The sequence below is a fragment of the Lethenteron reissneri genome, chromosome 17 (assembly GCF_015708825.2).
Source record: "Lethenteron reissneri isolate LAM-NWPU_2019-01 chromosome 17, ASM1570882v1, whole genome shotgun sequence".
In the NCBI taxonomy this organism is placed as follows: Eukaryota; Metazoa; Chordata; class Hyperoartia; order Petromyzontiformes; family Petromyzontidae; genus Lethenteron; species Lethenteron reissneri.
The window spans coordinates 9,719,801-9,745,671 of record NC_083795.1 but is presented as its reverse complement, the minus strand read 5'-3'; the positions used below and the strand labels follow the sequence as shown (position 1 = coordinate 9,745,671).

Genomic DNA, 25,871 nt, shown 5'->3' with positions numbered 1-25,871 from the left:
TTGGACGATAGGCCAGTGCCTTCCCGCTGGCATGCATCTGTTGTATAGGAGATTAGGGTAGGCGTTTTGCATGTGTGCGTTGCACCAACACGTCAGTGAAAGTGTTTAACCAGAGAGCTGATAAGGGAAATAGGACCCAAATGTGGTTAGCTTAGCACTTGAGACTAAAATCTATATATTATCACATTTATAGTTACTGGGCTTCCAACTTGTTAGAAAATAAAGTGTAGATAGTTGTCTGTATTTAGTGTAAAACGTAATTCATCCTTGCATAATTGTAAAATATTTGATGGAAAAACCAATGACTAAAAATACCCAGAATGCACCCGATCTCATCAGATCATGGAAGTTAAGCTGGATTGTGCCAGGATAGTGGTTGGATAGGCATCCACCATGCATAAAACAGGTATTGATTCTACATTTTCAGCAGAGGGCAGTTAAAAAAAATCTAATTTTGTATCTATCGTGCTATACTCAAATGTCTATACTCCCACGTTCACCACCTTGCACAAACCCGTGTAAAGTATAGTCAAATAACCCACCCACGACCTGCTCGGCATGGGAAGGCAATCATACAGCAACAGAACTGATGAAAGAGCTATAGATGTACGCATTATGACAAAAATAAAAGCAACTCTAACCATTAAATGTGAGCAATTACTTTACATTTGGTAGTAAGGTCACATGAATAACATTTTTCAAATCTACAGTACATAGTAATATTTGCTCAAATTATTTTTAGTATTTAACTACAAAGCCTTTTTTAGCATTTTATGTAAAAAGTGCACGTTAAAAAGTTAATATTACTCTTACATTAACATATGAAGCATTGATGTAATCAGAGTCTGGAACACCCTCCAATGATGTCAGGTGGACTCTGAAGTTATCATCTGGAAAAATTAAACAAGTTGTTAAAACAATAAAAAGTGGAACAAGCTGGAATAACAGAGTTTTGGCATATGCAGAATGACTGCAAAGACAAGCCACCTCCTATTGGCTGTGCTATCTAACGTTGTCATGGTGCCTGATAGGAGTGAATTTCCTTACAGAAAAAAATACCTGGGAATTTGAATGAGATAACATAAATACAACATGGGAATCTCATTTTAATGGAATTACTAATGGTTGAATTATACAGTGCCCACAGACAGGTATAGTGGCCAATGCATTTCAGGCATAAAATCAACATGTTTGCACTTATAACGTCTTGGGAAAACCTATAAGAGCATGGATATGAGCACAGCATTTTAAATTCAAATGTTATCTGAATTGTGTGATATATTTTACATTCAAACACTATATGAATTGTGGAATACATTTGTATCATCAACCACAATGGAATAATGTACATAGGATCACAACCAGACATAAGAGCATGGTCATGTGTCTGCATTTAAAAAAAATAGCCACCAGACCATTGAACAATTTTTTGTTGTTGTTGTAAATAAACGAAATTATCCAAGCAGTATAGATTACCACTGGTGGAGCAGTATACAATGCACCCAGTCCCCTGAATTTGATTACGGGCCATGGCGAACATCACTGACAATTGATGTAAAAAAAGAAAGTCCCTGTTTGTAGTAACATCCACGAAATGTGTGTATATTTGGTACACAAAAATTATCGTAGAATTACAAAAATAAATTTTTGGAAAATAATTTTTTGTACTTACATGGCAGGATATTTACATATCGATTCTTTTCTTTGTTCTCTTCTTTTGAGGCAGCTTCACAGGTTGCCTGAATTGGACAGCTTGGGAGAGACTGGATGGAAAAAAACATAGCACAGATGATATTAAAAAACATTGTAAATTAAGTACTTGTGTGCATGCAAAGGTAAATGTGGAACTCTACAAATACTTGCTCATGTCACTGCTGGTGGTGGAAGGGCTTGGACTAGAGTGTATTGTGGCCTACTCTTCCACACTACGTGCTCATTGTACTTATATAATGTATCTGTGTGATTTGCAATGTATACATCCATTTTGTTGAATAAAAGTGAGCCTCAACATGATTGCAAACCTCTCAGGGTGCTGATCCATTACATCCCACTAACCCATCTTGGTGGCAGTGACTTGATCGATCAAAGATTATTATAGTTATTGTTGCCATCACCATTATTATCCATCATCGGCCGTGACGGCACTGATTTATGATGCAGGCAGGGACTACGATTGTTGTTGTCATCATCATTCATCATCACTGTTGTCATCATCATGTCTAGTATTTCTAAATAATAATAAAAAACAGGATGAATTTTGCACCTAAATGTCCAAAACATTACTATTATCCACAGGTACTGCAACTAAAAGGATGAATGTATCATTCACATCTCCTTTCACATTTTTATCTATAACTTTGAAGGTGATATAAAAGTTGACAGGCTGAAAATGGGTTGAATCACAGACCAACTAACAAAGTAGATATGACCAGTCACAATTAAGATGAGTTTCACTTTGTACACTTCTTCCAAACCTGTGCTAATTTATGCCTTCACTTTTTTGTCAATAACGCTAATATTTCTTTGCAAAAATATAAAGTATGTTAACTACCAATAATACTTACGTAGATTTTCTTTCACCAAAAAAATCGAATATTCCAACAAAAGGACTTGGGACAATGTCTTTTTTTTTTCTCCAACTATACAAAAAGTCTTCAAAAAAGTCGGCTACACTACGAACTAGTTTGTTTTTATTTACAAATCTTGACATGTGTATTTGTGTTCTCTATTTCACAAAAATCACATATTCTTAAACAAATAAAATACACACTGTGTCAGCAGCTTAATTTCTCAATGTATATTTTCGGGGTCACTGGTAGACTGGAATAGGCATGCGACTAGTATCCTTGATACTTCTCGCTATGACTGTTGCTGTGCTGTACAGGGTGCAGAATGAATTTTTTTCTGGGTATAGACCCAGCTAGCTATAATTAATCCCTGCCATGTATCAGTTATTCTACACAAAAGTGCCTTGGAGTGAACAGCACCATCCAAACCTGACGATGACCGCTTGTGTTGCAATCGAAACGTCGTGATATTTTTATGATTTTTCTATTCATTTTATTTTCATTTTTATTATTTTATTGTTATTATTTTTCTATCTACGTGACTTTACCGAAAGACCATAGAATATGCCTTGGAGTTGTTGTAATTGCACAGTTGCCATTTGTTGCACAGCCTCCTCCATAGAAATTGACCACGATAAGATACAGTTACCATTCACTTACATTGAACTCTTCTCTGAAGAGTTTATTGTCATCTGCGCTTCGGCGATTAAATTCTTCTTCCAAACGATCCACTGCAAGCGGTGGATACTTGCGGTTGGTGCTTGGGCTACGCGCCAGCAATGGCATACTTTGCATCTCTGAAAACAGGCACATGCACAGCAGCAGTGAACAGCACCATCCATTACACTTCAAATGAGCACAGCACATACGACCTAGGCCGAAACAATATAGGGAAGTTAGCCACAAGATTCCCAAAGATACCAATGCGAAAAGGGTAAAACTCAATATAACAAAGGGGCACACGCAGTCTTAATACGGTGCAAAGTTAATATCATACTTTATATTCTAAAAAACAATAAAATCAAGCAGCCGAGCTTCACAAAGACTTAATATGTAAAATATCAGATTTTCATTATTCAGTATCTGAAATGTATGTCATTTTTAACTTTCCACAACATTGAGTCATCAGTAACAACATGAAAATAAATAATACAAAAGCAAACAAGAGTAAAATTGCCTACATATACAAAGTATCATACACATGTGCAGCCATTCAGTCTATCCACTGCTGGATGAGGGCCTCAGGTTGTGGAGGTTATTTGCCAATACTTCACAATGGTCAATGTCGGCCAATGAAGGTGGAAAGCATGTGGCAGCATACAAGTACAGTACAACAATGGATTGTACTGCAGAGCCCTCCGCAGCACACAATGCAGCATCTGACCAAATCACCCGGAATGCGCGAAACTGTCAAATCTTAAGCTAAGCAGGTTTTGAGCCTGGATTGTCCTTAGATGAACACCCACAATGGATTAAACAGGTGTTGTAGGCTGTTGTGAGACTATATTGTATTCAAAGTAACATCACAGAATATAAAATATGCTAAAATTCAGACCTGCGTCCTCTCCTCTGCCATTGGCCAGCCGAAGCGAGTTGGTTCCATTGTGTTTGTACTTACGAAATCTTCAGAGGAAATACACGGAGAACGGTATAAGAATGTAAAAATACAGCATGAAACAGAACAGTTTTCATTGCTAAACATTAAATATAGATTAGTTAGTTCATGTATTACTTTTGTTTATCTTTGTTACAGAAAAGCTCTCTTTAAGTATGTTCTGTATATATTAATGGCTCAGCTGATAGTAAAATGGTCTCCTTGCCTCAACATGTAGAGGACAATGATGAATACTCCAATTACCAAAATGCAGGCCAGAGCTACACAGGCTGCCATGATGATTGAATCTTTGTGGAAAAGACAGACAACAAACACAAGACATAATTAGTACAATTAAATAACCAGCACTTGCAACAGGCCATGTTATAATAACAGCCTCTTCAAGTATGCTTTACCTCTACTATCAGAAGATGGTGATATTGGTGTTGACGTTGTAGTCGTATCTGTTGAACAAGAAAAAACATTTTAGTAACAAATTACACGCTGGTACCAAAAACTAAAGATGTGCTCTCACTAAAAAATAAATCACTGAAAGGTCTGAAAAAACAATGGAAATGCCACGCACCTGCAGGTGTTGTTTGTGACAGGTAGTCTTTCTTCGTGACTATATTAAAGTAGTGCCGAGGCGTAGAGGTTGTTACATTGATTGCATCTGTCCTGTTGTCTGTTGCTGTCCTTGTTGTGTGTACCTTGGAAGTCACTACAGGTGTGGTTGGGTTTGTCGCACCAGGTGTCTTGCTTGGCACAGCAGTGGTCATGCCACTTGCTGCTGTCGGCACTGATGAGTTATCTACTGCCGACCCATTGGTTGGCATTAGCGTAGATGCCTTTGCTCCTGTTGTGGTTAATTGTGTCGCCCCACCAGTCAAATGTGGTCCAGGTGCCAAGGATGTAAAGGGAGACCGTGCAGTTGAAATATGTGCCGCTGTTATTGCTGACAAATAAAATACAAATACTGAAATTAGGACATGAGTAATATTTATATTCATCAATAAAATGTGATCCTTAAAGCTGTGAAGGTAATTAATACTACCCGCTGTTTAAGGCTGGTCAACCAGGGATGCAAAAAAACAATCGTTACTTTTCACATTATCATTTACTAGGACCTTGAGTATTGTATTGCGTCAATATTAATGTTAGTCAATGGAAAAATACCAAATCACTGAAAATCAAGCCCTTATTATGAATACCATGATATGAAGAAAACCTTCAGCGACTTAAATTTAGAATAAAAATAACAATCATTTAAATAAACTGCTACACTAAACATCAAACAATGCATATTAATCCATTTTCAGTGTACTCTTTTTTGAAAGGTAGGGTTTGTAAGGAATACTGAACAAAACGGACATTCTTCAAATGAAATACAACTTATCTAAAAGTTTCAATTAACCCTCTTGGCTCAGTCATTGTATTACAAATTAACTGATTGCTTACAGTTACTGTCGGGACCAGGAGCAGTGGTGAGAGGCTGCGTGGCTGTCGTGCTGTCGGAGATGACGTTGTGGCGAGTTGTGTGTGTTTCGACCACACTCGCAGTGGAGGTCAGTCGAGATATTTGGGTGGCAACGGAATGGACCATTACCGCTATGAGAGTGAAATATTGGTGGGTGGATGGATTGGTGGGTGGATGGATTGGTGGGTGGGATGGTTTTTGGGAAAGGGGATATATGTCAGTAGTAATTTGAGCAACATGATGTTATTCATGAAATGAAGATAAATAGATGGTTAGGGCACATACGACATTGGCTTCTCATTATCAAAAACATAATAAAGGCAGACTTCATTGCAATTTCACATTTTGCATTGCAACTATAACAAGTTTGACATGCATGAAACATAAAATATACAGCTGAAAAACATGGCTTTAATGAGAACATAAAAAATGCATTTACATTTCATGTCAGGCGGTGGCCAACTGGCATCTCCCGAGCCACATGCGGCAACTTTTTAATCCACCACATGCGGCTCTATCGAAGGGGCATAACGTAGAACATATTATCACAGTAGCAAAGAATAAGCAATTAAAGTTGTATGATATAATATTACATATACACTTGGCTCTTTGCAGAAGTCATGGGTACTCTGCAGCACTTGGTCTCTTATAGGTTGGCCATCCCTGTTTTTAATACATATCTGGACAAAACTATTTTTACATTTTTAGTTTTTCCACTCATTTGAGCGGGTGTTACTCACTATCGGTTGTGTTGGGTTCAGCCTGAACGTGCAACCTTGAGATGACTATGTATCCCAGCATCGTCATGAACAAAAAATGCTCCATGATAAACCTGCAAAACACAATAAGGGTAAAAATATCGCAGAGTCCATTTATCTTAGCAACTCGTAGTCTTTTAACACACATGATCATTTACTGGAATTTACATTATCTATACAGGGTGTCCATAAAGGTATAATCCCTTATTAAATAATTATAGGCAGCAGTTAGAGCTAGGTTGATGAAAAATATAAACATAGACTTGTCAGCATAAACATTTTAATCGCATGAGTGTCGTCCCTCGAAAGATTCACGTGTCTGCCACGAAACGAGATATCAGCGAGTTCCAGGTATTTTCCAACATCTTGGGTGTGACCGTTCCAATGCTTCTCTTGTGTGCTTATGAAGATCACTCAGGCTTTTCAGGTTTTTCTGGCATACACCTTATCTTTCACGTAACCTCAACAATCAACCACGCAGATCCAAGCGCTAAGTATAATTATCGAATAATAGATGAAAACTGGGTGGACACACGGCATTTATCTGCACATAAGAGGACAAAATAAAGTACATACAAGTCATTTTGACATATTCCTCGCTGAGGCCACTTAACATTCACTGTATCATGATACCTTTGCTGCAAAGGTCAAACTTGTGGAGCGCAGCAAGTGAAACTTTTCAGGCCGTATCTTCTTGTGAGGTCAGGGGGCCTAACCGCATCCTGCCCCAAGGTTGCAGGTCATGCTCTATTTCCCGTCAGAGGGCCGGCCATCCGGGCGTGGGCCCAGCGGGAAGGCAGCCAGAAGCCAAGACAGACACAATGGATCACTGTGGAGCCAGCAGCCTAACAACTAACACATGAGCAGCGTACTGCGTTGAAAAACACTGCTCCAGATCATTTATATCCCGCACAGCCTTCCTCATTAGCTCAGTTTAATTAATGGCAGAGAGTACTTATCACTCCAGAGTACACGTCTTCATTCAAAGGTTGTATTTGTGACTAATTACCAAGAGCACATCCGATCAGTTGTTAGATTTAAACACATTTTTTAAGTGGGAAAATAAAATATATTGAATTTCGTAAAAAATAAAATCCATTACGCTCTTCGTCCTCGTTACGTGTAGTATGCAATCATTTTTGTTTAAACTTCACTGTTATTTTTTCTACATACTATGGCACTGTGTGCATCCACCTTACATGCAGAAAACACAGAACTGTAACTGTGGATGAAGCACCTTTTACAGTCGAGTACTTTGACGCTTCACACACTTTCAGGACTGTAGTTAACAATATGCTAAACTGATCAACTTAATCTCACTTTCACGCGATTACAAGATACTCAAGAGCAAGAGCAGATATCACAAGACCCTTTTTCAAGGGCTTATCTATTTTCTGCAACTGGTGGCGTAAAGGGCATACTCTTCCTCTTATCAAGGCTGCAGGCTTAAAATGGTACTATATCTATTTACAGTACACTACTTAATCTAAATAGCATTTACATTAATTAAGGCATTAAAAACAGCTGCCACTGTTTCCTTTCTGATAACTGATTGTGAAAAACTATTCACCTTAGATAAGTTTAAATACTGCAACGTGTAAGACAAAAAATAATGTATAATATAATTACTACAAATGCATACATGAACCATTTTGGTAACAATATGTAAAATACAAAGTTACATTATTTAAAATGCAAGTGTGCAATACACACTTGTTATAGCTAAATATGCAGTAATACTGTATTTGGTTGTTTAAGCAAATAAAACATAGGATGGCCAACTTTCACGTGCCTCTAACAATAACCTCACGTAGTCGTACAAATTGCTATGCAAATAACTTGGAGCTCTTGTTAATCATGGCAAATAGGTCAGAAGGGACAGAGTTGTGTAATGTATGTTATACGGAGGTCCCAACAAATGCCTGTCGCCTATATGAACTATGCCTTCAAGTAGATTTTGCAATTAAAAACAATTAGAGCATTGTCAGTTTCTATAAAGATAACGAATGTATGTAATCCATATACCCATTACAGTAGGAGTGTTGCGTGCAAGGAACATCCTGTTCTATAACAAGACACCCACAATACTTTGTCATTACTACTAATGGCATACCACTGTTGTTATACAGGGGCGGCTGTGGTTAAAGCAGACCAAAAGCCTAGATTATTTGCCCTCAACATGCAAGCCAGTTGCCAAGGCCTTTAACAACAGTGTTGCCATATCAACATTTCAACTTCAGGTTTAGATCCAGATATTTATATAGCCTTTGCAAGTTTATGTTAGTAAAAGTGCTGGGTGCAATGACCAAACATGTCTCTCTAAACTCCCTTAAGGAACAAACATAGCTGACTTCGCAAAGGTTTCATGTATCATGCCAAGTTAAAGTTAAGTTCAAGTGCAGCACTGTATAATGGTTCCACTCCATTTTACAATGCACAACCAACTCACCCTGAATGCACCAAATCTCGTACGATCCTGCGATGCTTTGCAGGCTTGTCTGGCTAATACAGTACTTGGATGGGAGAGTGTCTAAGAATGCCAGGTGCTGTAGGCTTCTGCTGGAAGGTGACCAGAAGATGGTAGTAGAACAATGCAATCTTTTAATCTATCTGTGCAATGCTTTTGATTGCAATCCCCTTGCATGGCTTTGGGTTTATTCAGAGCACTCTAGTTTCCTCTTCACATTCCCAACGCGTATTTATGCAATTGACCAAACTTTCCACTGCATGGCTCTCCTAAAAAAATTGTTATAAGCCTTCGTCAGCTTTTACAGATAAAAATGCATTGTTATGAAATAGAGTATTTCATAAGAATATCCTTAAATAAAGTGGGTTATGTCAAGTTGCTTCAAACACTTTTATTAATTTACAATTAGGATTGATGGCATCTAAGTGCAAATTTTATTCTGCTAAAAGGGAGGTCCTTTTATTTCGACAATCTATGCCATTGGAAAGTACTGTATTGGTATACTGGAATATTATGTAAGGCTATTACTTTTTATTTTAATTGTAAAGTATTATACGTAAAATACATTGGTAGTTTGGTTGGAGGAAGTTTGTAAAAATGCTGTTGGTATTTTGGTCATTACTGATGTGCTGACTACAGTAGGCAGAATTAAGAAAAACACTGATCCTCATTTTATTTCCAGAGCTCCCCAAGGCAACACTAAGCCAGGTAAAGCTCAGATAAACGTATTACAAAACGTCTAATACTGAATCAATGCACTCTTTATTTAACCCATTTTTTTTCTAACTGTGATCAACACTGTGCCAACTACTCATGCCTTCTCTTTACTGTATTGTATTTGATTATAGTCCAGTGCAAATGTTTAATTAGGAAATTGTTCCTTGCTCAATTAAGTGAAGACAAATTGTGTAACTCCACAAAATCATTCATAATTGAGCCATCACCACTGAGCTATAGCATTTAAAGTGATTGAACTTCATGGAAACTAATTGTATAAATTCTCATTCTCCCAGGAGCTTAAACACAGTATAATAGAGGGGCTTGAACAGTGCCCTGAAGTATAAAACTTACATGTGTGTTGCCCTATAAGCAACCTGTCAATAAACGCGTTTAACCACATTCAGTGACGACGTGAAAATATGTGGCGATGCTTTAAAAGAACAGCATACAACATTACAACTATTTTACATACGTATGCGATGTGATAAGTACAGTCGTGCATATTATGCAATGGATGAAAATAGCCAAGCCAATGCATGTACAGATGGCAAAAATCTCAACCTATATAAGGTACAAAAACTCTATTTTTTTTTATAAATATGCTGAATTAACAGAAATGCCAAGCCAAGTGATGCCCACAACCACAATTTCAACTTTCAAACTTTAACTTATTCAGGTGTAACTACTGGAAAATTATTACATTCCAAGCAATGATATTTCACAAATTAAGTTTTTGGTAATGAATGAATGTATGTTGAATATATTTCGCACAATGCATAACCAACCGTGCTAATCGAAGTTATGGGGGAAGGACGTTTAATTAAAGTGTTTAACATGATACATTTTCATCCATGTGCACACAAATAAATCTACCATGCTAACTTATATGTGATATAGGGGTAAATGCGAAACACAATCAATATTCCTTAAAATGTCCACATGAAATACCGTACAGATTGATACAAATTGTCCTCAACAATGTGAATGTCGAGGCAACACGGTAAACATTTCATCTGCCTCTTCATGGCATGTCTTTCAGTGAACTTAACATCTTAACATCCCTTATGATGAAGGACATTGAGCTTTCATTGTGCTGCCAGTCAAGCTTAAATGTGTGCCAAGGGCCAACCAACCCTTGTACCCATAGCCAGCACCTCGGCTCTTTCCTTGAACACAGCCTCAGCATCTAATGCGTTACTTCGGACGTAAATAATAAATGACTGCACCCATAATGCCAAATAGTCAAAGATGTGCCATATGGCTTCCTCTATTGATCTTAATAACAATTCTATCACCTCTGTGGAGGAGAATGCATTACAGTATTTACTTTAACTATGATTATATTTCAGTTACACATTCATATCTTGACAAATTGAAATATCACAAGATCTGATATTAAAGACATTACAATAATAACATTTTACAACCCTCTGTCAATCCGCTGATGGATGAAGTCCCATGCCATATAATTCAAGGGGGCTGTTTAATATTGTACAGGACTTAACAGTGTTCAGTGTGCAATGGTGAAGAATGGGGGGGGGGGGGGGCTCGGACCGGTTTGGGTTGATCGGGAATCAAACTGATGTTGCCGGGTCCAGAGCAGTGTGCTAACCAATGTGCCATCGCTCCACATTTACTTCCATCTACATTACTGTAAAGCAAAGAGAAATTGAATATTATGCGTAAACAGAAAAAATTCAATTTGAAAAATCTGATTATAATGTATTGTAACTTGGCATAACATAATGCGGTAATAATAATACATTTGTCTATGTTTTTTAAAGTTAATGACAATTAAGGCTAATTATGCATCATTACATGATTTGTGTGTGCTGAACTTCAAAACTGTGCCATAGTTTCACAGCTGCAACATTCTCCCTTCTATTGTCGCCACACAACTGCACCACAATATTTTATGACAATCAACTAAAATTTTTTGACAATCAGTGTACAACCAGTGCGTGTTCTAACTTTCGCTACGCTACAACTCTTACGCTGGGCCAAATAAAATGAAATGATTGAACACGCATCACCATGCACAAATCCTTGACACTGGCAACAGTGTTTGTGGTGACCACATTGGCCTTTAAATGTTTTTCTGCAGCTATTTACAGTAAAGATCAAATAATGTCCCCTGTGTCTGTCTGCACATCCAGAAAATAGGCGCTGGTTGTCAGTGGCCACATTTTACGGCAACTTAGCTCATGGCATGACTGCACGGAAATGTTTCAAGCAGCGTAATTGAACATAATGGCATTGTTAATATTTAAAACGAGAACTGCATTCCTCTCCATTGAAATACTTCTCATCTGACCGCATATGCATTTCGAGAAGAAAAAATATATAACGATGCTTCTCATAAACCTCAAACTACAACCGCAATGATACAATTGCTGGTGTTTGTGTGTACTGTATAGTAATCCGGTCAAATAAAGGCACTAAACACGTGTAAACAACCAGATTGCCCTTGGCAAACGACTTCATAACTTCCAGGCTGTTTGTTTGCGAAAGCACCAATATCAAATTTGCGCACTTCAAGAACTGCCGTCACATAACAATTGCGCATTTGGCACGCATGGTGTATACAGTACTTTACTTTAACACGTTCCACCTTGAATTACGCTTGAGCAAGCTCCTGATAAATTGCAGCAGTGTTAATTACACAGCCGGCAATCGAACGTCCTCCAAAAACGAAATGACATCCCAACGAATATGAAGCACAATGCCTGCTTGGCTTCATCACTTTTCATACATTGACGCCGTTCTCTTTTCTCTCACAAGGTAAACACCATTATCGTTGTTTGTAAACTACAGTACCAGTACTATACCAAACCTGGAACTTACTTCAACTGAAATATTGTATGCCCCCCAGTTCTGTGTGCAGCGTTACTATTTAACCAAAAATACTGGAACTAATCTCTTTGGAACTCAAAAATGCATGCAATTACGCAACGCTGCGAATTCTAAAGTTCTATCTAAAGTACAACCATTGTCAGCTTGCGTTGCAAGACTTTACGTGCCAAAGTGCTGTGGCTGTTATTGCCATTGATGTGGAGCGTTGGTGGAGTTGGTCGGTGCCCGCTCGACCATGAACCCAATGAACAGAGTTCGACTCCGGGCAACGGTGACCTTTCGTGGCGAGTGACACCTGAACCCAGCGTTTCAGGGGTCACTAAAGCCGCACTTGAGCAGCATGGCGAAGCAGAGGAGTCTAACTATCAAACCAACCCCCACGAGACTTGACACTGCTACAGAGAGAGAGAGGCGTTTATCGAGCAGTGGATTGGTGGTGGTGGAGCTTACCATGTGTTTTTTGTTGCACTGCTCCAAATTTGCCACTGGGTCATAACAAGTCACGAACAACTCCAACGCGACCCGAGTTATCGCCGTGCAATATTTGTGGATCGTTCACAGACGCGGGCAGAACACAGCGGGCGATTGAGGGATGTTATATACAGAACCGTACTAATTTTTTTACACAAATGGCCACTGTACATTGACTATGGAGGTTTTGATTGTTCACACGACCACAGCATATTTGCTCGAGGGCATGCACAAAACTCACGTGTCTTCTACTGCAAACGCTGTGTGTTTATTTAAGATGATGTGCAAACGTGCAATCTTTGTAGCTGTAGGTTTCGTCGTATGGAGGTTTCGTGATATGGGTTGTCACTTGTTGATGGTCATTCGAAGTTGAGCATTGGGTAATTATTTGATTCTTGCGCATTATAGAACTGTATTCGTAATTTATCTCCACCTTGCGTCAACTCCAAATCCCAAGATCAAAGGTGAATAAAGACAAATCCAGGCAAAGCTGTTAGTCATGAAAATCTGACGACAACATCAATGACTTGACATGCCTCTAATATGGCTTCGTAACATTTTGCTATCCTACCTCATTAATTTTACAGCACTGTACAAAAAAAGGATTAATTCTGAATCCTGAAATGTACAGAGATTGAATGTTCACATTCAAATGTATGTACTGTATGCTGTACTTCTTTCGCACCGTAGGTAAACACAAAAATCATTTCTACATAAAGTGCATACATAGCTCCAGTGGCGTCCTAATATCGGAAGAGCGTTCCAGACGGCCGCAGTAGAAGCGAATCTGCAAATGTCCACATTAGCAGCGATATGCTTGACCCCTCTCTTTAACTGTTACCGTATTAGTCATTAGGGGAGTGTTGTCGGCTTTTATTGGTAGAAGTCAGCAGTGGTCTTGGTTCGGAAAGTTTAAAATGAGAATCAACAATATGGAATTGATCACCAGACCAGCTTCCCCACTCATTGGGAAAAAAATAACTTTTTATGTTCCCATCGGCACTTACGGTTTTGCACGTGTTTCTTTTTCTGTGTAAACAATTTGATTATTTTAGTTGTGATAATCCAATACCTGCAGTGCCAACTAAAGTCCATGTAGCAGAGGGTTCTAACTATTGTACACCTGCCATTACTGTACATCTCAAATGTTTGTCAAGTAATATCAGGTCGAGAGAAAGCAACTACTGTCCACAAACTAAAGACGCAGGTACAAACAAGCACGTGTAGCAAGTACAATACTGCAATGGCATGCGCAGAATACTATACCCTACCTTCAACATAACCACGCAATGAAAAAGCTAAATAACATTCCACGTGGTGTGGTAAGGTGAACTGATATAGAACATAACCCCAAGCAAAAAACAGAAGTGCTTCATGACATTTAATAACGGAAAGTAACCAGATCGGATCACTAAAGTGTCGTTCCAAAGCACGGTTCACGACTTTATAAGCCGCTTGTGTTTACTTTCATTCTTATTCACACACCACTGTACAGTACTTGGTGTATTCATTCTTATAAGGGGAGGGAAGGGAAATGGTGATACTGCAATGACAGCAGCACAAGTGCAGACATGAAAAAAGCAAGATCAAATCACATCTTTGCTATGTAGGACCATTGCCCGAACCATCGCTTAGATATATTTTTTCCCCTCTTTAAGACAGTGGTGACTGACAAAAGTGTTTAGTTTGTTACGAATTATTTAAAGACAACTGCTGTAACTTCACACGTTCAATGTGGGCAGTGTAATCGCGTTGTGGTCGAAGTTGTAATTGCATTACAGTTCCAGCATCATTCCATCATCATCGTCGTCTTCATCACCGCCTTCCACAACACTTTCACAGAACCCAACGTAGTAGAGCGTGAAAATAGTCTCGCAACACACAGGCATTACATTACAATGCAGCCATTTCGGGGGAAATAATAAACGCTTGTACAGGACTGTATAATTATCATCATCAAACCATTATAATATTGCTCACCACCTTCCAAAACATTCACTGGAGCACAGTACCTTACTGTGAAAATGTTTCATAACACACTCACACACACAAACATACAAAACAGACGCAAAAATGACAACGTAACGGAGATGGCCAAAACAATACAAAACAACAACATTTCCCCCCAGCACTTCCGCACATGACGAGATGGGCAAAGCTTTAGGCCGGTTGCAAGCGGCTCCCAAAGCACGACATTGACACGATACCAAAACAAATAGACTACAGATCTCCACGGAGAATTACAATAAAAACACACCGCTCAAAAACGCGTGCGTCGCCACGCAGCAAGAAGAAGAAGAAGCAGATAAGACGAATTGGCACGGGCACCCACCACACAAGCACAAACCTCGGCAGGAATCCTCCTGCACCGCTCCACTTCCACCTCCTTCCAGCCCGAGCTGCGAGGATTCTTCTACTCCACCACCACCACCACCTCTTCCTCTTCTTCTTGCTGTTCCTCCGCCTTGACCACCGATCACCTCCACCAGGAGCACCTCCACCAGGAGCACCACCACCACCAGCACCACCACCCACCCACCTACCCCACACCGTTTCTCGGCGGCCCGAGCTCGACTGATGGAGGTGGGGAGGGGAGATGGTGGGAAGCTGCTCCTGCTGCTGCTGTTGTTGTTGTGTGTTGTGTTGTGTGTTGAGGATAGTTCAGAGGGGCCCGGCAGACGGCAGAGGGAGCCGAGCCGCCATGGGAGGGGAGGGCCGGGAGAAGAGGAGGAGGAGGGAAGAGGAGGAGGGGTCCCGGGTGCCTCCTCCCTCGTCGCCCTCTCACTGAGGCGGGGTCACTGGGCGGCTCCCGGACCCACGTCACTTCACGCAGTCCCCGGGTTACGGAAGGGTTCGATTTTTAATTATTTTTTTTAACCGAGAACGATCCGTTACCCGAATTTCCGTATGTGCGAAACTGAACAAATTTCAAACCAAAAAAAAAAATCAAGATTAATTTTATTTTAATCCGCAACCTCACCGCGCTTACGTAACTAACGCGAATATTTCCGCCTATCGATTTGGGCACGTAATTTTTGGAGCGTTTCCGTAAGTCCGTAATTCCGTAAGTCGGGGTTTCCGCAACCCGGGGAGTGTGTGTGTGTGCATATATACAAACACAACCAGACAGACTGCTGGGGCGAGTGCTATTAGTGAGTAGCACCTATGAAGGCCGACACGGCGCACGAGGGGTGAGTGGCAAGCACCACGCCGGGCCGTCTTTGTATCCCCCCAGTGGCGGTGTTTACACACCGCACCAGGTACTCATTTGAGGCTGAGTCGACCTACGGGAGGCCCAGGACTGGTTCAGATAACCGTCAATGGTTTTGGCCGTAAGCGAGAATCGAACTCGGGTGGCCGGGTTCGAAGTACAGCGCGCTAACCGCTACACCACCCCTCTGTATACAATATATACATTGTACACACATTCTACATAAAGGACAATTCCATTCAGAGCCCACCACTGTTAACGTATTGAATGTTTTTGTGTCGCGTATTTACACTCTTGCATGGACAGGGGGGGAGGGGGGGATGTGAACCTGACCGTAAGTTTCAACGGAATTTAGTCAATTTTACTGGAATGTAAATTCGTTTAGCCTCGGAACGAATGGATGGACGAGTTTCTAACTGAGTGGGCCCTTTCCAGAGAGGCTCCTTTACGACCGTTACCTCGTTTGTTAGTTGTGCAATATTCATTTAGGACTCGGTGGTCGTTCTCTGCAATATTGATTATGGGTTTTACTGGGAGTAACCTCCTGGTTACATCAGCCCACACGGGATTATTGTGTCCGTCCGTTCGTTGTGAATCCAAAAATGGGAGGGGTGGGGCTGGGTGGAAAGGGGAGGGTGGGGAGGGAGGGGCTGGGTGAGGAGGGGAGGATGGGGCTGGGTGGGGCTGGGAGGGGAGGGTGGGAGGGTGGGGAGGGGCTGGGTGGGGTGGGGAGGGGAGGGTGGGGAGGGGCTGGGTGGGGAGGGTGGGGCTGGGTGGGGAGGGGCTGGTCACCCCGTGGTGCCCTTATAAAACTCAACGTTTAACCTACTCACGCCGGCTTGTGCACGCCCTCACAGTCGGGCATATTTTCGGAATACACCACGCCGCCGTTGACCCTGGCCATTGACCGAGCAACCCAACGTTCCTACCAGCTCCCTCCGGAGGAATGTGTTTTTTTGCCTTTGTTATGATGTTGCTGCTGTGCACACGCACCACGGATCTCCCTTTGTAAAACATATCTGGCAATTGGCTCAAGGGGATCATCCGTTTGACAAATATAATAAACTTAAAACTGACATTTTCCAGAAGACATATGGCAGTTCGGAATCAGCATATTTATTTATACTGGAGGAATCCAATGAGCTATAAAGCTCTTTTTCACAGATGTCCAATTCACCAGCAGTAGTGCAAGCAAGACTGACGAATGAGAGACTGGAAACCAGTCCAGAGTTGTGTGTAAATTCAACGCGGCCAGAAAGCCATATGGCTGATGGGATGTGTAAATTTATCTTTTTTTGTTAATGTGGAGGAACATATATATTAATCAATGATATTTTCTGCTTATGTATTTTGTAACTTATTCAGTATTATCCACAATGTCGTTATTTATCTATCACATTCAAATATTTTAAGCGCATCAGCCTTAATTACTTTCTCGACCATCATCACAAAATATTCGTCAATAACACTTCTCAAAGGAAACAATACAAAATAGATAAAAGTCTCCATATACTGTATCCGAGTAAAAATACAAATATTTATTTCACAATCCAGGGAATCCATGATTTCAGCAGCACTGATTAAATACAAGAAACTCTGAACCGGTTTCATATATAACTAACATTTGGGGCATGCCCCTTGATATTTGTGGAATGTTGTGCTTATGCACCACTGCTAATGCAGTACCACAAAACAATATCAAGCAGCATTTGTTCAACGTAAGCAAACTCAGAAACATGCTCAGCTTTCTGGATCTTATTAGCGGCCAGGCTTGCTTAATACATACTGCTGAATTTCCAAGGCATCATTTGCAGGAGCACTCCATATAAACTATGGAGCCCCCGTTTAACGCAAAAAGCAACTCTGTACAAAAACACTGAGGTCTATGTAAAGTTTGAAACGTAAAGGCGTAGTCCTGCAAATGCTCATGCCACTGCTGGCGAAATCTATATAGAGACGTTCTCGAGAGCGTAATTTGGCCAACTCTTCAACGCTGACCAGACATCTTGTTGGAAGTTCCCACACTTTAGACCACGACACGCGACCTTGGCGATCGACTTAACTGGTTGTAGTTTACACTGCTGGGTGGACAGAGGCGGGGGAATTTAGAGAATTTGCCCATTGTTTCGACGGGAGATCGAACGGGCGATTTCCTGGAATTTAAATTGTCAAGCGGCATATTTTAATGACCTCATGGAGTACAGTATATCTAGCGACATCTAGCGACATATTCTTTGGGTCTTTCGGTAAAGTCACGTAGATAGGTTCAAAGAAAATAACAAAAAAACTACGACGTTTCGATCACATCTGTTTTCCTCCTGATGGCGATCGCTTGTGTTGTGATCGAAACGTCGTAATTTTTTGTAAAAAAAAAATTGTTATTTTCTTCGAACCTATCTACGTGACTTTACCGAAAACCCCAAAGAATATGAATTTCTGCAGTCACGAAAGCTTTAAGTCAAGATCCAGCGACGTGTTGGGGTTCGTTTGGCGATTTTACATTTAAAGTAGTTGATTACACTGCGTCGGTTGGTGGCGGGTTTAACGACACATTTATATTTACGCGATCTAACCCAAAAAACTATCTTATGGATAATATTGTTTGCGAAAGCCTACAGGTTAAACTGATTTCACTGACTTTACAAGCTGTGTTTCTTGAATTATCGTTGCTGCTTGAATAAAAAGCGGAGGAAAGAGATTCGGGAAGAACTGGTGGTGGTCTTGACCAAAGAGAATCCGTCACTCATGTGCATGGGTACACGTACGCATACATCTGGCATCCAATCACTTGGTTGCCTCAAAATTCCTTAAGACAGTATTAGTGCCCTAAGAAGACCGTAGATATAGGAAATGATTTACTGCCAAATATTTGCAGTATTAAAGGCTTAGCACATGCAGATCTTCCACATGGCTCTCATATGCTATTTACTGTATCCTCACTGACTTTTGCCCACGATTTTCCAACAAGAGACATCGTAAATCCCTGCAAATCTACAGATGTTGTGCCTGTGATGAGAGGAAGGCAACATTCTTACAGGATCACATTTGCAAGAACCTTTGCAGCAATGTTGAAATGCAGATAACGATATGTTGAGTGTTTGCTTTTACGATCATGGCCATTAATAATATACTGATATGCACTATGTTGAACTTCTTTCGCACCGTACGTAGCCAACCTTGCTAATCAGAGGTGCGGTGGAAGGACAAGAAACTAAACACGAAAGGCAGTTCTAAAGAAATGGGTTTTCAATTTAGATTTCAAAGTGCATAACTCCAGTGGCTTCTTAATGTCGGAAGGAAGAACATTCCAGACAGCTGCAGAAGTGCATCTAAAAGTGCGCATTGTCAATTCGTCGTGTTTATGGTCTGCAATATATGAAAAGCTGTATGTAAACTTGTTGCGGACCCACCTATTAGAGAAGCCACATGTTTGGAGAAATTAAGTTTTACTGCAGTAATGCTGAAACAAATTAGAGGCCATGGTGTGAGTCATGCCAGCTCTAACCACTGCCCGGATGGGTGGTGATCACAAGCCTCATCCACACAGCTGTCTCACATCCTCTGAGGCTTTAGAGACACTGGAACGCCACCCATAGCACAATAGGTTATTATAGAGGCATCTATTCTATTTTTTTAAATCCATATTAGTTAAAATACAAACTCGTGAATGTAAGTCGAATATTGTTGCAGTGGTTTACAACATTTTGGGATTGCGATCCACAATAAATAAAACTACTGTAGTCCTTATACCCCCCTAGCCACACTCATGGCACTTAAACATTTCAACAGTATTGGCGTGCACGAATTGCTTGCACTGACAGCTGCTGTCTTTGTGTCTATTCAACGCGGTATTAGGAATTTGTTTCAAATTGTGTATGAATGTGTTGTCATCGTAACGTGGCACTGACGATCCCGCTTACGTTTAAAATGTCTCCTGCACGGTATCCATACTGCAGCCTGCGCCCCCTGCAAGGCTGGAAGGATGCGGCAGTCGAGAACTGCAAATATTTTACTATAGTAGTAACTACAGCACACTATTTCCAATCTGTATGCCATAGCAGGTAATCATCAGATTTAAAACGTTCTTGAAGCGCATTGACATGTTGCTTTTCTTTATCAAATTCAAAAGCACTCCATCCTGCTCTCGCCTCATTATTTTATCACTTTCATCCCAGTCCACCCTAAAAAAAATGCCGTGGATATACTTACTTCATCGTGCTTTCCAGTGGTGTCTCTCCAAAGAGGCATGGAGATATACATGCTTGGAATTACACTGAGGATCAGAGAAACACACGGATCGGAGAACAAATACAAATCAGAAAAGTAAGTAGGCTTGGACACGATAAATCGCGAGAAGGTCAATGGACTGGTGATGGAAATGCAGCCAAAGGATATAATTCGCCCGAGAGTACAACTACCATGGAGATGGAGTAATGACATCGGCTCATTTGCAGGAGTGAGATGGACTGTGGTATCAAAGGGCCATAAGGGGTAGTATAGAAGTGGGGGGGCCTTCAATCAGCAATGGATAAATCATGGCTCAGCAGTGGATAGATCATGGCTGATTATACTGATAACTATAGTACAAGCCTTTAAAATGAATTCATTTTAACAGCGCATAGGGCCTTTTGCAGCTGTTTTATGAACCGCTCAGCATATTTTGTGAGGGACAGAGCACACAGCTTTGCATTGTGAAGCAATTCAACGCAGACGCAAACGGTTCGTTGGGTCAAGCCTCAGTGTTGCTCACACCACCCCTTCTTGCATAGACGTCAACTTATGCAGTCCCTTTGGAAACTAGTCTTTAAGATCCATTATCATTATATTTGAATTAACCTTATATCCAGTGTTCTTCCTGGAATTATTTTGGAATGGCACATCCATCTCACCTTATTTTGTCATCATGATACTTAGTTGGTGCTCATAGAGATATATAATAAATTAGAATAGGATTACTTGCATTATGAATATACGAACCTTGTACTCTAGTGATAGTGCCTTGTGCCAATAATCTTAATTCCAAGCCAGCCTAACCGCGTTCTGAAAAAATATTAAGGGCTCAGACCCCTTTCCAAATCGTATATTCATTCAAGCGATGGACACCACAGCCTTTCATATAGGGGGTGACAGCTAGAGCAGAACGTGCACAATAACAAAAGTGGACCATCTAGTTGCAGTATACAGTACTCCTGTTCAACGGATAACATTTGAACCCTATGGCGGGACCCCGGGGTTCCAAAGCCCCCGGCTCTCGCATAAACTGCGTTGCGACGTCATTTTATGTCTGTTGAAGGCGAACGACACGGAAATCTATTCCTCTCGAGGAGCTCTACACGATGCGCTAATCAAAGTTTCAAAGTTTAGTTTCTTCTGCGCATTCGTCCTCGCTGCTGCGCTTAGACATGACATAACAACAGAATGATCCGCGCCAGGTGGGTCGCGGCGTTGATGTGCGCGGTGGAACGAAGTCGACCAAATTTTATGTATTAATTATGATTTTGACTTTCGTTTATTCGGGACCCCGGGGTCCCGCCATAAGATTCATTTTTTGAAAGTTTATTTAGCTATCGACTCTGTTGTGTCCCCCATCCCATCCGAGGCCGGATTAAGGCACAGGGGCTCTCGGGGCTGCAGCCCAGGGGCCTCTGCGAGCTGGAGGGCCTCCAGAGATTAAGTGAAAGGTTATTTCATTTGTCAATGCTGAATTTTATTTGTTGTTAGCCTTGTAAAAATACGTTTTCTTTTTGTAAAATATTACTGGGGGCCTCACAATACCTGTAGCCCAGGGGCCTACAAAATCTTAATCCGGTCCTGACCCCATCCCCCCACATGAATTTTTTTTATGACCGCCCCTACTCTTTCCCCACCTCATTTAAACAAAGTCCCGTAATAGGGTTTGGATAGGGGCGGCCCGTCGATATAGGCGAACTCGGCCCAATTGGAGGGGAAAAAATACTCATAAGAAATACAAACAACATAACTAAGATGTAATTATTTCGACTCCCGTGCGCGTACAGAGGGAATATGAATTATACTTCACTTCTCAACATCTCTGAGAATTTGTTGGTTGGGGGGCCGTCCATAAATGACGTCACGCACCTAGGGGGGGGGGGTCAGACATTTGTGACGATGTGTGACGAGGGGGGGGGGGTTAGAAATGTGACGTCACATCAAAATGCGCAACTTTAAATAAATATAGACAACACGTTCTACTTAATTAAATATACTTTTTGATAAATGTTTTCTCCTACAACATCAGAGTGCAACGCCACATTCGCACTACAATGACAATAGTTTAAAGCGATTTGAAGCACGTTTTATTTTGGGGGGGGCAGAGCTTTGTGACGTCATATTTGAGGGGGGTCTGACTTTTTGTGACGCCGTGTGACGAAAGGGGGGGGGGGTCAAAAATCGTCCAAAATCACGTGACGTCATTTATGGACGGCCCCATGGACAGACGGACAAACCCGAATAACTATGCCTCTGTTAAAAAAACATTAAAACGGAAAATATGGCCAAAATGTTTCCCAATTTACCAAAAACCTCAGCCTCGACCTGCCCTTGTGGGTGGGGGCCCACCGACTGCATGGTTTGCCGAGGGCACCAGTTGCTGGCAAGCTCGTCAAGAGCTGCCCCCCTGGGTTGGGCACCATCATGCATTCATCATTGGTTCCGTTGCTGTCTAGGAAGGCAGTCAAATGTGAGTTGTCATTGCGGCAGGCGCTCTGCTTTATTCAGAAAACCGCCCGCTCCGGGTGACGGATCGTGTCAACAGCGACCAGGCAGAGCATTTCGGTCTTGTGCGTCGTCGTGTGGGTGCGTCATTGTCTTTCCAATGTTAGCGGTGCCCTCTGGTGGGGACTCATCGGTATGCTCGGACGTAAATAAACGACCCGCGTTAAATGAACTATTATACTAGTAACTAGTAGGAACCTCCTGGCTACACCAGCCCACAGGAGATTGTTGTGTCCGTCCGTCGTGCAGGGAGGGGCTGGGTGGGGAGGGGCTGGGTGGGGCTTGGTGGGGGGTGGGTGGGAGGGGTGGGGCTGGGTGGGGAGGGGAGCGGCTGGGTGGGGAGGGGTGGGAGGGGTGGGGCTGGGTGGGGAGGGGCTGGTCACCCCGTGGTGCCCTTATAAAACTCAACGTTTAACCTACTCACGCCGGCTTGTGCCCGCCCTCACAGTCGGGCATATTTGCGGAATACACCACGCCGCCGTTGACCCTGCAGGCCATTGACCGAACAACCCAACGTTCCTACCAGCTCCCTCCGCAGGAATGTGTTTGTTCGCCAATGTACGCGGTACATTGCAAGCCCCTTTGTAAGTGAGGGTTTCACCACGCCCTGCACCTTTGGCCGTGGGGCTTATTTGCCACACTTCACCACGTGTCTGTGGTCATCCTGAACAAACCAGACAACGTATAACGACGCAATGCCCGATCCACAGATACGAAGGGGACATCTCAGCGATGCACTCGGCTGCTCCTGACTCGGTTGTCTGGCTTTGACCGCCTAACTGAAACGGAAAAAAATTGAGTTGTCGCTCCGCATCTACATCGGCCGTACGATAAAAGAAGACTTTAAGCACGCGAGTCAGTGCGATGTTGGATTTTGCTGCACTGCCCTCTGGTGGCAACGTGTCCACGGTGATCGCCCACGGAGGGTGGCAACATTCTCGAGCTCGGTGGCTCTCAAAGTGTGGATCTCGGGACCACCAGGTGCTTCGGGACAGTCCTCCAGGTGGTCCCGCGGAACTGTGATGCAAACGCAGGGTGATTTGGAAACATACATTAATTCATATTTTACTCGTGATGTTTAATAAAAAAAAAATGAAGTGAGTTAAACTACCCTCATTAAACTACTTGACCCCTAAGATGTAAATGCACCCCCTAAAAAAAGTTATAGCTGCGTAAAAAAAAAGTATGTTCCGGTAATATGAATAACTTTGTACGCCTGGTATTTAGAGAGAAGAGATTGCGTTTTGTCACTAGGAGTGTGGGGGGGGGGGGGGTTTACGGAAACACATTCCTGCGGAGGGAGCTGGTAGGAACGTTGGGTTGCTCAGTCAATGGCCAGGGTCAACGGCGGCGTGGTGTATTCCGCAAATATGCCCGACTTTGAGGGCGGGCACAAGCCGGCGTGAGTAGGTTAAACGTTGCGTTTTATAAGGGCACCACGGGGTGACCAGCCCCTCCCCACCCAGCCCCTCCCCACCCAGCCCCTCCCCACCCTCCCCTCTCCACCCAGCCCCACCCTTCCCATTTTTGGATTCACGACGGACGGACGGACGGACACAATAATCCCCTGTGGGCTGGTGTAACCAGGAGGTTCCTACCAGTAATATTTGCATCGGCTGAGTGGTACGCGGGCCAAAAGAAGTTTGATAAACACTGCTGTCCAGCTGTGGTCTAGCACACTTCAGGCTCAACACGCTGTTTCACACATTATTGCACACAAAGTACTTGCCACAAATGAACCGCAATACCCTGCTGATTTCAAGGAGCATAAACCATCATGCGAACTCCGGTCATCCTCGCAGCGGCTTTTGGCTGGCCATCGAACAAAGACCGCATCGCGTGCTTTCGGATGCACTTCTGCGGCTGTCTGGAACGCTCTTCCTTCCGATATTACGAAGCCACTGGAGTTGTGCACTTTTAAATCTAGATTGAAAATTCATTTCTTTAGAGCTGATTTTTGTTATTAATGTGTTGTTCCTCCCCCGCCCTCCCGTTAGCATGGCTGGCTACGTACGATGCGAAAGAAGTTCACCATACATACACGACTCAAACCAGCCCTGGAGAATCTTACTTGTCATAATACCGAATCACGCCGCGTGGAGAACACAGATATGCTTATTTATTTTACATCTCATTTGTTCTGCCTCCTTTATACCAAATGTCTAGTACATACGTTATTAAATTTGTATTGTCTGTCCAGCGAATGTTGTCTTGTTGGTATTGTCTATCTCGTTTGGACAGTCTTCTTCTTAAGCTCCAGAAGCCCAAAATATACTTTGTATTAAATGTTATTTGCATAGATCGTAAATGGTCGATTATGACGGCCTCGATTCTATGCTTTTACACCACAGGGTTGTCACGATATGTCGATACTACTACGATAAATCGTTCATTAGCTGTCCGAGGTACACATTCTGCTATTTGGAGGATCGTCAGATGGCGGCAGATTGGGGAGGCCTTCATCCAACAGTGGATTGACCATGGTTGATAATTATATACCTACCATGCAGGCGACTGCACATTGTTACGCCATGCCCAGTAAATTACAGAGCCTCTTCGCTATAACCCGTACCTCATGTGGTTTCTGTAATTCTCTGCCAAGAAATAATTTGCCTTTACTATGTTCTTTTGTCAATTGACGTAACTCCCCGGATCTGCTGGCAGCTTTTTCCAACTGCACAAAGGCTGAAACGCTGGACGATTACACATGCAGCGCCTTTAAAAGTTAGTATATTTCCCCAGTTATGCGCCATGTGATTGAACACGACATCTCGATCGTAAACTGCCATGTGGTTGCTTGGTGAGCAGGTGCTATCACAAGGGGAAATGTACTAAAATAATGAGCCTGCATCTGTTGCCGAACGTGCTCATCGTCCCAATGAAGCGCTGCGACCTCTACGGCAATACGATTTGCCGGGGGGTTGCGACGCATCGGGGGAACTTCAACCGAGTATCTCTCCAAGACTCGCATCGCAGAACACAGCTGTACCGACCGAGCTGAGAAAAGCCATCGCTCAC

The 25,871-nt window shown here is 42.1% G+C and overlaps 1 protein-coding gene across 2 annotated transcripts in view; it reads right to left on the bottom strand.

The window, feature by feature from the left end:
• The window catches only part of LOC133343459 (receptor-type tyrosine-protein phosphatase alpha-like), a 46,191-nt gene extending 30,519 nt beyond the window's left edge, over positions 1-15,672 (bottom strand). Inside the window, exons 1-10 of one of the 2 annotated variants that reach the window (XM_061553090.1) lie at positions 15,255-15,672; positions 6,379-6,470; positions 5,620-5,769; positions 4,748-5,116; positions 4,578-4,625; positions 4,388-4,469; positions 4,123-4,190; positions 3,228-3,364; positions 1,673-1,763; positions 814-890 (exon numbers count right to left, since the gene is read on the bottom strand). In XM_061553090.1, coding sequence (XP_061409074.1) covers positions 814-890; positions 1,673-1,763; positions 3,228-3,364; positions 4,123-4,190; positions 4,388-4,469; positions 4,578-4,625; positions 4,748-5,116; positions 5,620-5,769; positions 6,379-6,463 — 1,107 coding nt within the window. In that variant the 5' untranslated portion in view covers positions 6,464-6,470; positions 15,255-15,672. The remainder of the gene's footprint in view (positions 1-813; positions 891-1,672; positions 1,764-3,227; positions 3,365-4,122; positions 4,191-4,387; positions 4,470-4,577; positions 4,626-4,747; positions 5,117-5,619; positions 5,770-6,378; positions 6,471-15,254) is intronic. The other variant, XM_061553091.1, reaches the window with a different exon arrangement.
• Positions 15,673-25,871: the final 10,199 nt, after the last annotated feature.